Genomic DNA, 15,603 nt, shown 5'->3' with positions numbered 1-15,603 from the left:
TGATGTCACTGTTTGGTAATGCCTCATGATAATGGCAGCTGAGAGTTTCTTTCTCCCTTAGTTAATGATGACGAATTATGGGACTGATTTGTTTAAAATGCTGGGTTTCAAAAAGCAGGCAGTTTTTGTCGCCCCCTCTCCCAAATCTTGTCGCCCTAGGCGAGCGCCCAGTGGTAGCGCCGGCACTGTCGGTGCCTGTCAGACACCAACAGCCCAGATGTCCCTGCAACGGTGAACAATTGCTGACATAATACAACATAAATATCCCTGCCTAGTGCACTGATCTCGCTGTTGCTAACTTGTTCCGGACTTTGCCGGCTTTTTACTTAAGAGTACATCACAGCAAAAGAGCAGTGAATCAGAATCCCCCAGGTGCAGGAAGTAAATACTCAAAAGATCTTATTTGTTCAATCCTTCTAACAGTAATACATTTTTAATTGGGAATTAAACACAGCCTTAGGACAATAAAATCACACCGTCCAAGTGGCAGCGGCGTAAAAGCTTACTTAAGTGCAGAAAAATCAGGTTTCAGTAGGACAGGAGCTATGATAATTACTGTCTAACTGTTTTCAGAGTGGTGCAGAAGTCTCAGAAAAATATGGATCCTGCTGAAAAAAAGAGACATGTTGAAGCTTTTCGTTTTGCACTCTCTTCACGTACTGTATAAATTGTTGTTTTCCCCTTATATGGGTATTCATGCAAAGTGTCCTGATGAGTGCAAGGCGAAAAGCTTAGACATGTCTCTTTTTTCAGCAATACACAAGGACCATACAACTAAATATGTAACTAATGGCATTAAGCTCACTTACTCCATAATTTCCTCTTTCTTTTGTGCTGTTCAAAGGACTCCGATGTAGAAACACCAGTGCACGGCCCCAGGAAAATCTGGGCCATTTTCTTACCCAAGTGAACATTATTCTGGTGTGTGCCTCAGGTGAATGTATGCAGGCTTTTAGATAGTATGAGGAAGAAAAGAGGTATCACAGTTGAGCCCAATCTCATCATAATCCAAATTTCACATGTGGAAGCCCAATTGTGATGAAGAATGAGGCCCCGTGGTTAAAAGCACTGAGCAGTCTATTTCAGAGTCCCTGCTATCATGCAGCTGAGATTGACTAGCTCAGCATGGAATGGGGAATAAACCTGAAATGTTGCTGACCTACATCCAGCTCAGCCACAAATTTGAAAAGTCACTTGTGGGAGCACCCCTAACAAACAATGTCTCGGCAAATATTTTATTATTGGCAGCACTAGTTGTGGTGATGCTGGGTTGGAAGGGTTGTGGAAAAAGACAAGTGCAAGGCCAAAAAAAACAAAACAAAACAGCTTTAGCATTCTAGCATTAGAAATCTGCAGGGTTTCAATCCTAGCCATAGTACCAGGAACCTCTGCCACCAACCCTGCAAGTCTTGTGCATCAATAGATTCCATATTTTTCACAAAGAAGCAGCACTGTACTTCTTTTGGGGATCCAGGTCAGAGCCCTAAGCTAGACACCCAAGAGTTTCACATCTGCTGGCCAGCTGGATGCAACGCTTTGTTTCTGCCAACATACCGGCTGCTCGGCAGATCCCAGAGGGAGGAGGAATCTCCTGGCCTGAGTGCCGCCCCAACTTCCCCCATGCCCCTTCTGATGCATGTTTGAGCCAGAGACACATTCTGCTGCAAACAAAGCACCCCTTAAACTTATAGTAGGAGTAGTACTTGGCTTGTCTCAGTCCCATTCTAGCTTGGAGATTTTTGGGATGTCTACTTTGTCTTTTGTTGGTTCTATATCCAATGAGCCAAAGAAAACATTGTCACTTAGTTGAAATCAGCACAAGGAAGTATGATTGAGGTGCACTGGGCTGCTTTTAGATAGACAAAACTGCACCGAGAACAAAACATCCCTTTCACGTGAGAATGTGTAAAAATGCAGCTTAATTATTTTTTATGCCCTACCTTTGTTATTGAATCACAGGTACATGAAAGGAGGCCACGTTCAATCATTTCTGTTAAGTTCAACAATTCAAAAACATAGCTCCTTGAAACATGTTTGAGGGACCTGCTGCCAAGACTATTTTTAGTAAGTAACTCACCCTAGCAACAGCAATGTTTTTTCTGGGAAGCTATACTGTGCAAGATTATGGCTGTTGGCTGTCTGTTCCACTCCAATGATTGTGTGCCCTTCAGTTTTCTTTCGCTGCAGGTACTCAACCAACTGAGCAGGTCTCACCTGTAAAATGAAGTGATTGAAGATAAGCAGGAAACAAAGTAATTTTATTGCAATTTTAATATCATTTGCTCCCCCTCCCTCACTTTTCAGTGAGGAACTACTCTAAGTTTCACCTCCTTTTAACTTGATCCCCATGTCCCTCAAATCAACAGCTCCCAGTTTCTGCTAGTGCTTCCTTGAAGCTGGATCACTGAAAAATGCAAAGAAAAAGCAATCCAACACCGCAGAATTTCCATGAGGAATATCAGTAAATTCTAAGATCAGCAATTGAATGCCTTGCTATGCAAAATCAGCTATATCCGCCCATCTGGTTATCATGATCACTCACAAACTCTGAAGCTGTTGAGATCTAGCCATCTTTATGAAAGTACATGGCATATATTCAGTGCATCTGGAATGGGTACCTCGGAGGATTTATTTTAGCTTAAAGATAAGTAATCAGTGAACCAACCATCTGGTGATACCATTGAGTCATCCCCTTGCCTTTTAGTATGGAAATACATTCATCGCCTCCATATCTGGGAGGCTGAATGATCATCATAAAATGAGTATATGCGTTTACAATTTTACATTGAGGCTTCTGTTTTCCTGTTTAAGTAAGGAACAGTCTCATCTTTTCGGGACTTGTGCTGAAGAACAAATTTTTTTTTTTTTTTTTGCAGGGTTAAATTATTTTTTCTGATTAAAAAAGATAACTGCACTCCTCTAATTCTGGTCTCTTGCGCATCCCCAATGTTAATTATTCCACCGTTGGCGGCCAGGTTTTCAGCTGCTTAGGCCCCAAGATCTGGAATTCCCTCCCCAAATTTCTCCACCTCTTTCCTCCTCGAAGATGCTCCTTAAAACCTCTCTCTTTGACCCCTGTCCTAATATCTCTTTATGTCACTCGGTGCCATATCTTTTGTTTGGTCCTGTGAAGTACCCTGGGATGTTTTGCCAAGGTGAAGGCGCAATATAAATATAATTTGCTATATCAATTTTCTTCTATCCTGGTCTTCAGATTTCCTCAGGACCATGCACCACTTGCAGCTGTGTGTGTGCCTGGCCTGCACCAACAATGCAGTGAAATAGGCTGCAAGGCCGACTTCCCCTCCTTTTCTAGCCCTCTCGGTGAGCAAGTGCCTGGTAACCTGGCTAGTTCCCATTACAGAGGTCGGCAATGCTGCGTTGGGTTAGGAGAATCGTTGGTGCAAACCTTTGTCCACCCCACCCCCACCATCCACTCCTATACAGGCTGTACACACATTTAACTGTTCAGCATCCGAATATAGTTTATCTTTGTTTTCACAGCTCACCTAAAAATAAAAGTGTCCCGTGTCCCTCTGATAACCTTTAATCAAAAACAGTTAGACAGGAAGTTTGAATTATGCTGTCACCGTGGCTTTTGGCCCCTCCAACAAATCGCAAATCTGAACCACAAGTTTCAAAGTTCAGAATGGATTTGTTCAATATCCTTTGGCTCACGAAACTAACTAAACTCAGTTGGTGGCATGCTTGCTTCTGAATCAAATGGTAACAGGCTCAAGCCCCACTCCAGAGACTGGAGCACAAAAGCTAGGCTGGCACTCCAGTGAGGGAGTGCTGCACCTTCAGAGCTCCTGATTTTCAAATGAGGTGTTAAACCGAGGCCTTGCTGCTTGCCCTCTCCGGTAGATGTAAAAGATCCCATCATTTTTTTTTGAAAAGAGCAGAGGAATTCTCCTCAGCGTCCTGGTCAATGTTTATCCCTCAAACAATGTCACTAAAAAAGATGATCTGGTCATCATCAAATGGCTGTCTGTAGGGCTTTGCAATATGCAAACTGGCTGTTTCGTTTCCTACATTACACTTCAAAAGTATTACATACTACAAAAGAAACTTTCGGACGTCCTGTGGTTGTGACGGCACTCTATAAATGCGATTCTTTTTAACAGCTAAGTTTATGTTCCATTCACTCTGCTGGCTTGAACATTGTTAGAGCTTTTCTGTAATCAATCTAGCGTCAATATGTCAAAGCATTGACAACATTTCACTGTGTGCCTCTAGTAGCTTAATGCCATCAGTAACACTTGCGTAGGTTTATTATTTTGAATTTGGCTATGGACACTTGGCATGTAGCTTTGTCATGGCTAGTTTGCATCAACCTTCCACTGGAAAGACACGGTGAGAATATGAAAATCAGGAACACAGCTTTGTTATAACTGCATTTGCATGGGAATGATTAAGTGTAATTTCTTGCTTGTTGCTGAATCTTCCCTGTATGGCAGATTTAAAGATAGTGGAAATAAAACCAATAATATTGGAAGGGATTCTGGAATATAAACAGAAGACAGGATCACCTAAATTCTTTATACTTTAAAATATTTTTGACAGGCTTATTTTTGCTTGGGAGGAAGAAACAATAGATTCGAGTCACTTTCATGACGATTTAAAAAAAAAAGAGACTGTAGATCCGTTTTGTATTCATGTATCTTTGTACTTTATGTATTCATGTATTTTTGTTAGCATTCATTTTTTTCTTTGTTTAATCTCCAACAATAAACTAATGCATAGATCTCAACAGTGGCAAAAGTTGTAAACTTAAATTCAGCTAGACAATGACTCATGTCGAAAGTTCTGTTCAACTGAGAAATGAAGGGCCCAGCAGCTCTCAGGCATCACTGTAGCTGGAAAGTTAATACTCAGCAATGGAGTGACCAACTTCACAGCTCAAATTTCTTCAACGTCACTCACCCCACATTATTAAATTGACTTTATGGTGTCATGCTACATCTGCAATGAGACCCCAAACTGCAGGCGCTCAGTAGGTTACCAGTCTTCAACAAGGAATGCTGACACTAAAGCTTTTGTGGATTAAGGAGACTTTCAGAGAACGGAAACTGCAGCCCCTGGATAAGCCTCGATTTAAATTAATTAGTAAGAGGTGAGGTTGATGATAAAAAGGTGCAATCCTTAAACTTGGTAAAACAGCAAAATATCTGGCTGGGCATTGGCTACTTTTATGCCCCAACATAACAAGCCCTCGCGCACATGTCCCCCAAGAAATTAAATTCACAGAAACAATTTTTACATCTCCCTCCATTATGATTTGATTGATATTATGAATGGTGATTATGGGCTGTGTGAAATATTTCCTCATTTAGTCACTGGATTTGACAACACATCAGGGGAATGTGCTTGGTTGCAACTAAAAAGCAGTTTTAAAGCATAAAATACAAACACAAAAGGCACTGGCCAATTTGTTGATATTTCCTGGTGGCCAGGTGACAGTCCAGAAGCTTTCCTTCTGCTTTGCTCATTATAAACAGGGGAAGTTAAATGATGCGGAACCATTTATATGCACGAACCTTTCTTCTGATTTGTCCTCTTAAAAAAGTCACGCAATCAAAATGCTTGAAATAAGCTGGAACTTTTGAAACTAAAGCTAATGACAGACAAATTAATAAATAACGTTGATTTCTAACGGTATCTCTTTATATTTCAATAAATAAAAGATTTATTTGTAACTTTTTAGCTGTTAGAATGCAAAATGATTTTTACCACCATTTTAACTCTATAAATAAATCAAGTAGTCCTCATGCTGTTAGTCAGTCAGGAAAGCAGCATGATTTGTAGGGGAGTCCAAGGCTTTGTCAGTTATATTAAACTACCAGAAAATGGAGCTGGATTTTATGGGCTCCTGCTGTTGTCTTTTCTGCAAGGGATCACGTCAAATACGAGAGTTGCCCAGCCCACCACCTCAGAGCTATCCCCATAAAGCTTTAGGTGGTTGGGAGCCGAAATCAGCAGCAGAGTGACCAAATTTAAGGGACACTTTGGCATCAGCACAAACCTGCAAAGGCAGTGGCAGGGGTGGGGGTTGGAGGGTGATGGCAGGCAGTCAGGAGTAAGCAGGTAACTTTGAGGACAAGTTGAAAAAGGACATGAAGGAAGAGGGCGCACATTATTCGGTGGGGGTGGGGATCCCTGTGCGCATCGGGGGCACCACCCACCCCTCCGTTCCTTGCTGCCTAACCTCCAAAACCCACCACCATCCCTCCAATCCCCACTCCCTGGGCTCTTGGATCCCTCCTTCCCTAAAAGCCAGGGACTTACCTGTCCCCAGCTGGCATCACACTTCTTCATGCTCCTCCTTGTAGTACTGGCACCAGCCACTACTGAGCTCTGGCACTAAAGTGCAGTCAGGGTGACTGGCAGCTCTCAAGGACGGGACTTCCTCCCACTGAGGGTGGGGGTGGAGGGGAGACAGAGAGTCCGACTCTCACCTGTTTAAGCTGAATGGCAGCACATTTTGCTGCAGGTCGGGGTTATTTTCCTGGATCAGCTGTCAGCTGACGTTTCCTCCAGGGTCAAGCAATATGTATCCACACCACACACCTCATCCTTCCATTAAAATTCAGCCCATGGAGTATAAAGAATAGTTACCTGTCACTCCCAACACAGCTCACCCTACCTCCTCACAAGCCCCCCGCATCGTCTTGACACTACTCACCCAGCCCTCACACCCCAACACTGTTCATCCAACCCGACAATGCTCACCCTCCTTCCCGCGCCCCTGACGACACTCACACCACCCACCCCCTATAATTCCGACAATGCTCACCCTCCCTCCAGCACCGCAACAATGCTCACCCCACCCCACCCTACAACCCCGACAATGCTCACCCTCCCTCCAGCACCGCAACAATGCTCACCCCACCCCACCCCACAACCCCGACAACGCTCACCCTCCCTCCAGCACCGCAACAATGCTCACCCCACCCCACCCTACAACCCCGACAACGCTCACCCTCCTTCCAGCACTGCAACAATGCTCACCCCACCCCACCCTACAACCCCGACAACGCTCACCCTCCCTCCAGCACCGCAACAATGCTCACCCCACCCCCCCTACAACCCCGACAACGCTCACCCTCCCTCCAGCACCGCAACAATGCTCACCCCACCCCACCCTACAACCCCGGCAATGCTCACCCTCCCTCCAGCACTGCAACAATGCTCACCCCACCCCACCCTACCTCCAGCACCGCAACAATGCTCACCCCACCCCACCCTACAACCCCGACAATGCTCACCCTACCTCCAGCACCGCAACAATGCTCACCCCACCCCACCCTACAACCCCGACAATGCTCACCCTACCTCCAGCACCGCAACAATGCTCACCCCACCCCACCCTACAACCCTGACAATGCTCACTCCCCTCTCACATTCCCCAATGCTCACCACACCCCACAGCCCCGACAATGCTCACCCCCCTCCCCCATAACCCTAACAATGCTCACCCTCCCTCCTGCACCCGCCACAATAATTTTCAGCCCCCTCCCACACCCTAAAATGCTCACCCCACTCTCCTGAACCCTTGACAATGCTCACCTTCACCACCCCTCCCACACCCTGTCAATGCTCACCCCTTGACCCCAACAATGCTCACCCTCCTCCAACTCTGGCAATACTAACTTTCACCAGACAAAACTCACCACCAACCTTGCCCTGCATCCTCAACAATGCTGAATCTTCCGACCTTAGGCGGATAAGAGCCAGGAATTGGGAAGTATGAGCCCGTTGGGGGAGTGGTGGGTGGAAATGAGGTGAAGGAGGAGATCAACAGCGATATGCATGGGTCGGATCTTCTATAGGATCCCAAAGCGCAACACCAGCAAACGTCTCAACATTCGCTGCTGTTACCATCAGAAGATTCTGCCCATTGTCTAAACTCAAATTTCTATTTAATAGTTCAATTCTGGTTTATGTGTTACTTTATTCACTTACTTAGTTTATATCACATGCTGCACATAAAAATCATTCAGGCACCTGCCTGTTGTTCGTAGGCTGCAGATAAACAAGAAGTTCACCCTTCTATTGGGTAACATTTTCTAACATAAACTCAAAAGCTACAGCATTTTAATTGACCTGTACCAGATATAATCCTACGCTCTTAGAAACCTAATTCCACCTTCTTACCAGCTGCCAGACATGAATGCCTAAACAAAACACACCCTGCGGCAGATTTACATTGTTTGACTGCTCTCCTGCCGGTTACTCTTCAGGCATCATTCATGCCAACTCACACTCCAAAAGCAATCAGCTCTATTGCACCAGTATTTAAGTTTGACACAGTCAGGCTCAGAGTGAGCAGTTCAGTCTGCTGTTTCCTGAAAGAGATACTGGTAAGTGTCAGGAATGCCTTAATGCCTACATCAATAGCTAGGTACGTTATGGATGCAAAAATAGAATGTGCAGGTGAATGGCATTTTTAGTAATTCCCACCTCCACTTAACCAGATTTACAGAGAACCTTAGTAAGCACTTCCAAAACATCCTATCTCCAATTAACCGCTTGTTTTTGGAATCAAAATGCAAGATGGCACATTCCAGAATTACAAGAGAAAGTTGCAGCAATATGGAGTCATAAAGCCCATGGCTATTCACTTAAAATCTATCATGTATCTTTATTAAATTCAGTGAATATATCTAAAGTCTTACTATAGCACGCTTGAAAAACTGCACGCTGGAAGATTTTACTAACCTTTATTAAAATAAATCCATCATATAACTACTTATCCTACAACAAAACCTTAAAAGGATCATCTAAATTTCTCTCTCTCTCACACACAGTTTAAAAAAAATACAGAAATATAATGCACTTCAGGAAGCCAATATTATTGCTTTTTAAAAAAATATAAGTTCAATTACTTGATTCGTTAAAGATTCATATTTGTGGGTGATGGCAGAGTGTCAGAATTATTTAAATGCCACAAGTAAACAACAAAGATTTAAATGTAAACATTAATTTTAAACACTAAAGGTACTTAATAGAGCCCTAGCAATATATCTTGCTGTCTAGGTCAGTTCTTTGGATGGTTTACTTACTGGCTTTTCCAGAAAGCCTGGAATAAAATCAAAAAATAATTCAGACACTATTTTCAATCAGAGTATAATGAAGCTCAATAAAGCTTGAGGTATTATATTATTAGGCGGTCACATTAAGATCATTTGAAAAATAACCTGCCAAGGATTATATACGTTATAAACATACGAATTAGGAGCAGGAGTAGGCCACTTGACCCCTCAAGCCTGCTCCGCCATTCAATAAGACCATGGCTGATCTGATTGTAACCTCCACTCCACATTCCTACCTACCCCCGATAAACTTTCACCCCCTTGTTAATCAAGAATCTATCTAGCTCTGCCTTAAAAGTATTCAAAGACTCTGCTTCCACTGCCTTTTGAGGAAGAGAGTTCCAAAGACTCACAACCCTCAGGGGAAAAATTTCACCTCATCTCTGTCTTAAATGAGCAACCCCTTATTTTTATACTGTGGCCCCTACTTCCAGATTCTCCCACAAGAGGAAACATCCTCAGGGAATGTAGAGGATGTCCTCCACACTGTGGTTGGCAGGGCCCTCAACTGTGTCTGTTCTACTTCACATACCTCTGTTCTCACCTCTTCCCCTCCCTCCCAGAGCCACAAAGGGATTTCCCTTTTTCTCACCTTCCACCCCACCAACTTCTGTATTCAATGGACGACCTGTATCATTTCTGCCATCTCCAGCATGATTCCACCACCAAACACCACCCCTTCACTCTTCTTTCAGCATTCCTCAGCGATACCCTGGTCCACTTCTCAGTCATCTCCAACATCCCCCTCCCATTCCAACAACACCTTCCCGTGCAAGTACTGGAGATGCAACACTTGCTCTTTTGCCTCCTTTCTCACCATTCAAGATCCCAAACACACTTTCCAAGTGAAACAGTGATTATATTCTTTTCAATTTAGTGTACTGCATTCACTGCTCACAATGTGGTCTCCTCTACACTGGCGAGACAAAACAAAGGCTGGGAGACCACTTTGCGGAACACCTCAGCTCAGTCTGCAAAAGTGACCTCAACCTTCCTATCACCTGTCATTTTAATCCTTTACCCTACTTTGGCCTTTCTGTCCTTGGCCGCTGCAGTGTTCGAGTGAAGCGCAATGCAAACTCTAGTGCCTCATGTTTCAACTGGGCATTTTACAGCCTTGCGGACTCAATGTTGAGTTCAACAATTTTAGATCTTAACCTCTGTCCCCATTTTGTTCTGCATTTCTTTGCTGGTTTGGTTTTTTTCTATCGTTTCTCTCATTTCATCTTGTTTCAGGCGGCAGCCATTCAGGATCCTGCCATTCACACCTCCTCTAGACACAGCTTTTGTTTCTTTACTTGTCCTGTTATCACTCCCTTGGCCTTACACGATGAAACCTCGTGTCATTTAATCTCCCCTGTCCTCAACCCTATCACAGACCATCCCTTTTGTTCTTTTCCTCACCCTCCTCTTATTTACTTGTTTAAACTTATTACATTTCTACCGTTACCCAGTTTTGATGAAAGGCCATGGACCTGAAACTTGAACTCTGTTTCTCTCATCACAGATGCTGCTAGACCTGATGAGTATTTCCAGCACGTTTCAGTTTTTATTTCAGATTTCCAGCATTCATGGTATTTTGATTTAAATATTACACATAAACCCTTACTTGGACCCAATACAGACTGTTGCCTTCCCTTTCATTGAAAGCTTCTACATTAAAATCCCTAAACAGGCCTCTGTCATGGTACAATGTTGAAGCCATGTGGCTCATTTCTTTGAGATTCTACTCAATTAATGTGCCATTTCAACCTGATAGAGTAACTTGGATATTCTCTGAGCCTTCTTGGTCGACAAGATATGCATTTCCTAAACCTTACATGAGTTGATCAGATCTTATGAATCCCTGTAGTGGTAGGTTTGCTAGATTGATACCTGGAGTGAGCGGGTTGTCTTATGAGGAAAGGCTAGACAGACTGGGCTTGCTTCAACTGGAGTTTAGAAGAGTGAGGAGTGACTTGATTGAAGTATATAAGATCCTGAATGGTATGGACAAGGTAGACATGGAAAGGATGTTTTCTCTTGTGGGTGAGTCCAGAACTAGGGGGCACTGTTTTAAAATTAGGGGTCACCCTTTTAGGACAGGGATGAGGAGAATTTTTTTTTTCTCTCTCAGAGGGTTGTGCGACTTTGGAACTCTGCCTCAGAAGGCAGTGGAGGTGGGGTCTTTTTTTTTAATTCATTCACGGGATGTGGGCTTCACTGGCTGGGCCAGCATTTAATGCTCATCACTAGTTGTCCTTGAGAAGGTGGTGGCTAGCTGCCTTCTTGAACCGCTGCAGTCCATGTGGTGTAGGTACACCCACAGTGCTGTTAGGAAGGGAGTTCCAGGATTTTGACCCAGTGAAGGAACGACGATATATTTCCAAGTCAGGATGGTGAGTGACTTGGAGGGGAATTTCCAGGTGGTAGTGTTCCCATTTATTTGCTGCCCTTGTCTTTCTAGGTGGTAGTGGTCGTGGGTTTGGAAGGTGCTGTCTGAGGAGCCTTGGTGAATTTCTGCAGTGCACCTTGTAGATGGTACACACTGCTGCCACTGTGCTTGGGTGTTGGAGGGAGTGAATGTTTGTTGATGTAGTACCAATCAAACGGGCTGCTTTGTCCTGGACGGTGTCCAGCTTCTTCAGTGTTGTGGGAGCTGCACTCGTTCAGACAAGTGGGGAGTATTCCATCACATTCCTGGCCTGTGCCTTGTAGATGGTGGACAGGCTTTGGAGAGTCAGGAGGCAAGTTACTCGTCGCACAATTCCTAGCCTCTGACCTGCTCTTGTATACACAGTATTTATATGGCTAGTCCAGTTCAGTTTCTGGTCAATGGTAACCCCCAGGATGTTGATAGTGGGGGATTCAGTGATGGTAATGCCATTGAACATCAAGGGGAGATGGTTGGATTCTCTCTTGTTGGAGATGGTCATTGCCTGACACTTGTGTGGTGTAAATATTACTTGTCACTTGTCAGCCAAAGCTTGGATATTTGTCCAGGTCTTGCTGCATTTGGACATGGACTGCTTCAATATCTAGGAGTCGCAAATTGTGCTGAACCTTGTACAATGATCAACGAACATCCCCATTTCTGACCTTATGATGGAAGGAAGGTCATTGATGAAGCAGCTGAAGATGGTTGGGCCTAAGACACTACCCTGAGGAACTCCTGCAGTGATGTCCTGGAGCTGAGATGACTGACCCCCAATAACCACACTCATCTTCCTATGTGCGAGGTATGACTCCAACCAGTGGAGAGTTTTCCCCCTGATTCCCATTGACTCCAGTTTTGTTAGGGCTCCTTGATACCACACTCGGTCAAATGCTACCTTGATGTCAAGGGCAGTCACTCTCACCTCGCCTTGGGAGTTCAGCTCTTTTGTCCATGTTTGAACCAAGGCTGTAACGAGTCAGGAGCTGAATGGCCCTGCGGAACCCAAACTGGGCGTCAGTGAGCAGGTTATTGCTAAGCAAGTGCCGCTTAATAGCACTGTTGATGATCCCTGCCATTACTTTACTGATGATCGAGAGTAGACTGATGGGGTGGTAATTGGCCGGGTTGGATTTGTCTTGTTTTTTGTGTACAGGACATACCTGGGCAATTTTCCACATAGCCGGATAGGTGTCAGTGTTGTAGCTGTACTGGAACAGCTTGGCTAGGGGCACGGCAAGTTCCGGAGCACAAGTCTTCAGTGCTATTGCCGGGATATTGTCAGGGCCCATAGCCTTTGCAGTATTCAGTGCCTTCAGCCGTTTCTTGATATCACGTGGAGTGAATTGAATTGGCCAAAGACTGGCATCTGTAATGCTGGGGACCTCCGGAGGAGGCCGAGATGGATCATCCACACGGCACTTCTGGCTGAAGATTGTTGTGAATGCTTCAGCTTTATCTTTTGCACTGCTGTGCTGGGCTCCTCCATCATTGAGAATCGGGATATTTGTGGAGCCACCTCCTCCAGTGAGTTGTTTAATTGTCCAATTGAATCAACTAGCCCTGAAAATGGAAGGTGCTGGAGCATCGGGCCCATACCCGGCCATCATGCAGTTTTACCTGAGGTGGGGTCATTGAATATTTTTAAGGCAGAGGTAAGTAGATTCTTGTTAGGCAAGGGAATCAAAGGTTATCGGAGGTAGATGGAAATATGGAATTCGAAACACAAACAGATCAGCCATGGTCTTATTGAATGGCGGAGCAAACTCGAGGGACCAAATGGCCTACTTCTGATCCAATTTTGTATGTTCCTATGTTTGTAACTACACCTTGAAGAGGCAAGATTCCACATATGCTGTTGCAGGGATAACCAGATGGCTTGCATCTCAAGCCCATTTCCATGTCTAGAGGTCTGCAGTATGGAACCACTCTTTCATTTCTATCTATGAAACCAAAAAGAGGGTAAACACATAGAACCTTGCACCCACCTCAATGACTGGTAGCCACTGTTCAGCAGACACACTGAGGGCCTGAAACTGCTTGTCGTTCACACAATGCACATTGTTCACAACTAGTGCAGAAGCCCCAAATATCTCACTTGTCCGACACAAGCCTGGAAAAAACACACAACAGTCAGGCTATCAAAGACAACACTGAATCAAAGTAATGAACACCCAAAGTATAGGGAGAAATTCAATTAACTGCTTTCAGCTCATCTCTATTCAATATGCATCAAAAATAAAAGCTCAGTGTCATGAAAAAATCTCCAAACAAAAGCTCAAAATAAGCAGAAAAACTTGAGAGACTAAAAAAGAAACTAAGGAAGAGCCTGTCAGTTGTTTACATTACACTAAGTTCAAAACTTCATGAAAGCTAACATGCAGTTCTCAAATTATTTCAGACAAATAACATTTGTAAGGGTGGCACAATGCATTGAAGCACCAACATATAGTGCTGAAGGCAGAATTTGATTCTTCATTCCACCGAGCTCCTGATCTCAAACATGCTGTGTGACAGAGAAAAAAATAAAGAACTTGTATCTACAAAGTGCTTTTCACAACCTTGGGCACTCCAAAGTGCTTTATAGCTGAAGAAGTGTTTTTGAAGTACAGTCACTTTGTAATGAAGGAAATGTAGCAACCAATCTGCACAACAGCAAGGTCCTACAAACAGCAATGTGCTCCCAGAGTTGAGCATTTTTATTCCACTATCAAATTTTCCTTCCCACTTCTCAAGCCATCACTTATTTTGTTTTTTGCAAGCATGAGCTTGCATTATGTAAGCACGAGCTTTGACTGTGAGTGTCGGTAGATCATTCCATTTCATGGAGCATCACAGCCAACACTAAAATTCACGTCCATCACCTTTCAACAGGGATCAGAAACTGGAACCTTCGCCAATTTTCACTTGCATAACCAAGGGCAAGCAAGGAACACTGTGGCATTCTTACCACTGGTTTGGCTGCAATCAGATAAACAAGGACAGAAAAACAATGAAATCTTAACATTCCGAGTGTGTATGACTCAGCTACTCAATGGAAAAACCCACCGAGCTATTGTAGAAACTTATTGGGGCCAAATTTCTAGAATGTGAAGGCATTTTCAATGTCCAAGTTGTTATAACTTTACACGAAGCATAATGATGGCTGAGCGCAGAGGATTTTTTTAAAAAGTCGACCAGGACAGCATGTATGACTTAAAATTATAAGTGCCTTGTAAGTGATTTCAAAGGTACACTTGAGAAAACAATGCAGGTCAAGTGTCGATAATAAAATAAAACCACCTAAATTTAATTAGGGGGATGTTTGTTGAAATAAATTTAATTCGGCCCCCAACATCAACAGGTCAGTTTTTCATGGAGGACATAGCTAAACAGATAAGCACAAGTGCAGCCCCTTTCAGGTTTTAAAATGGTCAGAACTTTCCCGCACTGCAACACCAAAGACAATTCCTGTAAACGAACTGTGAAGCAGAACAATAGAAAAGCAAAGAGCCATCAACAGTGTTATCCGCAGCCCTGAAAAAAAATCATACATACACCATCCCCTTACCAAGGTAAAGAAATCACCTCAAAAACTTCTGGAACTGTAAAGCTAATACCGAAAGTTTTAGAACGCCAAAGTCAGTTACCAGAATTAAATTCAATACAGAGTACGTAATATTAAATCAAATAAATTAAAAGCTCATTGGACTGTGGCAGAACTATTGAAGCCTGCAAATTCAATTCAAAGCCCTTTACAAGTGTTTCAATGAAGAATTGGCAGCTGCAGCACGAACACATCATGTTTTATTTTACCCAGAAATAGCACACTATGATTTTAATTGTCTTGTGTTATACAATCTGAAATAAGTCTCTCTCAATTTAAAAATGTAATGATTTAATATACATGGCTGGATTTTTGATGCTTATTTCATTACTGTAGCTTGTGGCACAAGGAAAAAGATTATAAGTGAAATTTAATACACAAAGATATTTTGTAGTCGTTGCTGGTCGTTTTGAAAACAATATACAAATTGTCAAAAAAAATGACATACGACCAAAATAGTGACAAATCTCAAAAAAGAAACAAAAACATAATTTTTGGAATTCAGACTG

General features: G+C 43.4%; 1 protein-coding gene across 3 annotated transcripts in view; it reads right to left on the bottom strand.

Annotated features, from left to right (window-relative positions):
• tarbp1 (TAR (HIV-1) RNA binding protein 1) overlaps positions 1 to 15,603 on the bottom strand; it is a 189,617-nt gene that overhangs the window by 40,827 nt on the left and 133,187 nt on the right. For 2 of the 3 annotated variants that reach the window (XM_078557418.1, XM_078557417.1), the window contains 2 exons: positions 13,497 to 13,621; positions 2,078 to 2,214 (listed from right to left, as the gene is read on the bottom strand). In XM_078557418.1, coding sequence (XP_078413544.1) covers positions 2,078 to 2,214; positions 13,497 to 13,621 — 262 coding nt within the window. The remainder of the gene's footprint in view (positions 1 to 2,077; positions 2,215 to 13,496; positions 13,622 to 15,603) is intronic. The other variant, XR_013578732.1, reaches the window with a different exon arrangement.

Source organism: Cetorhinus maximus, chromosome 14 (assembly GCF_964194155.1).
Source record: "Cetorhinus maximus chromosome 14, sCetMax3.hap1.1, whole genome shotgun sequence".
NCBI classification, from domain to species: Eukaryota; Metazoa; Chordata; class Chondrichthyes; order Lamniformes; family Cetorhinidae; genus Cetorhinus; species Cetorhinus maximus.
This window is presented reverse-complemented; position numbering and strand designations above follow the sequence as displayed.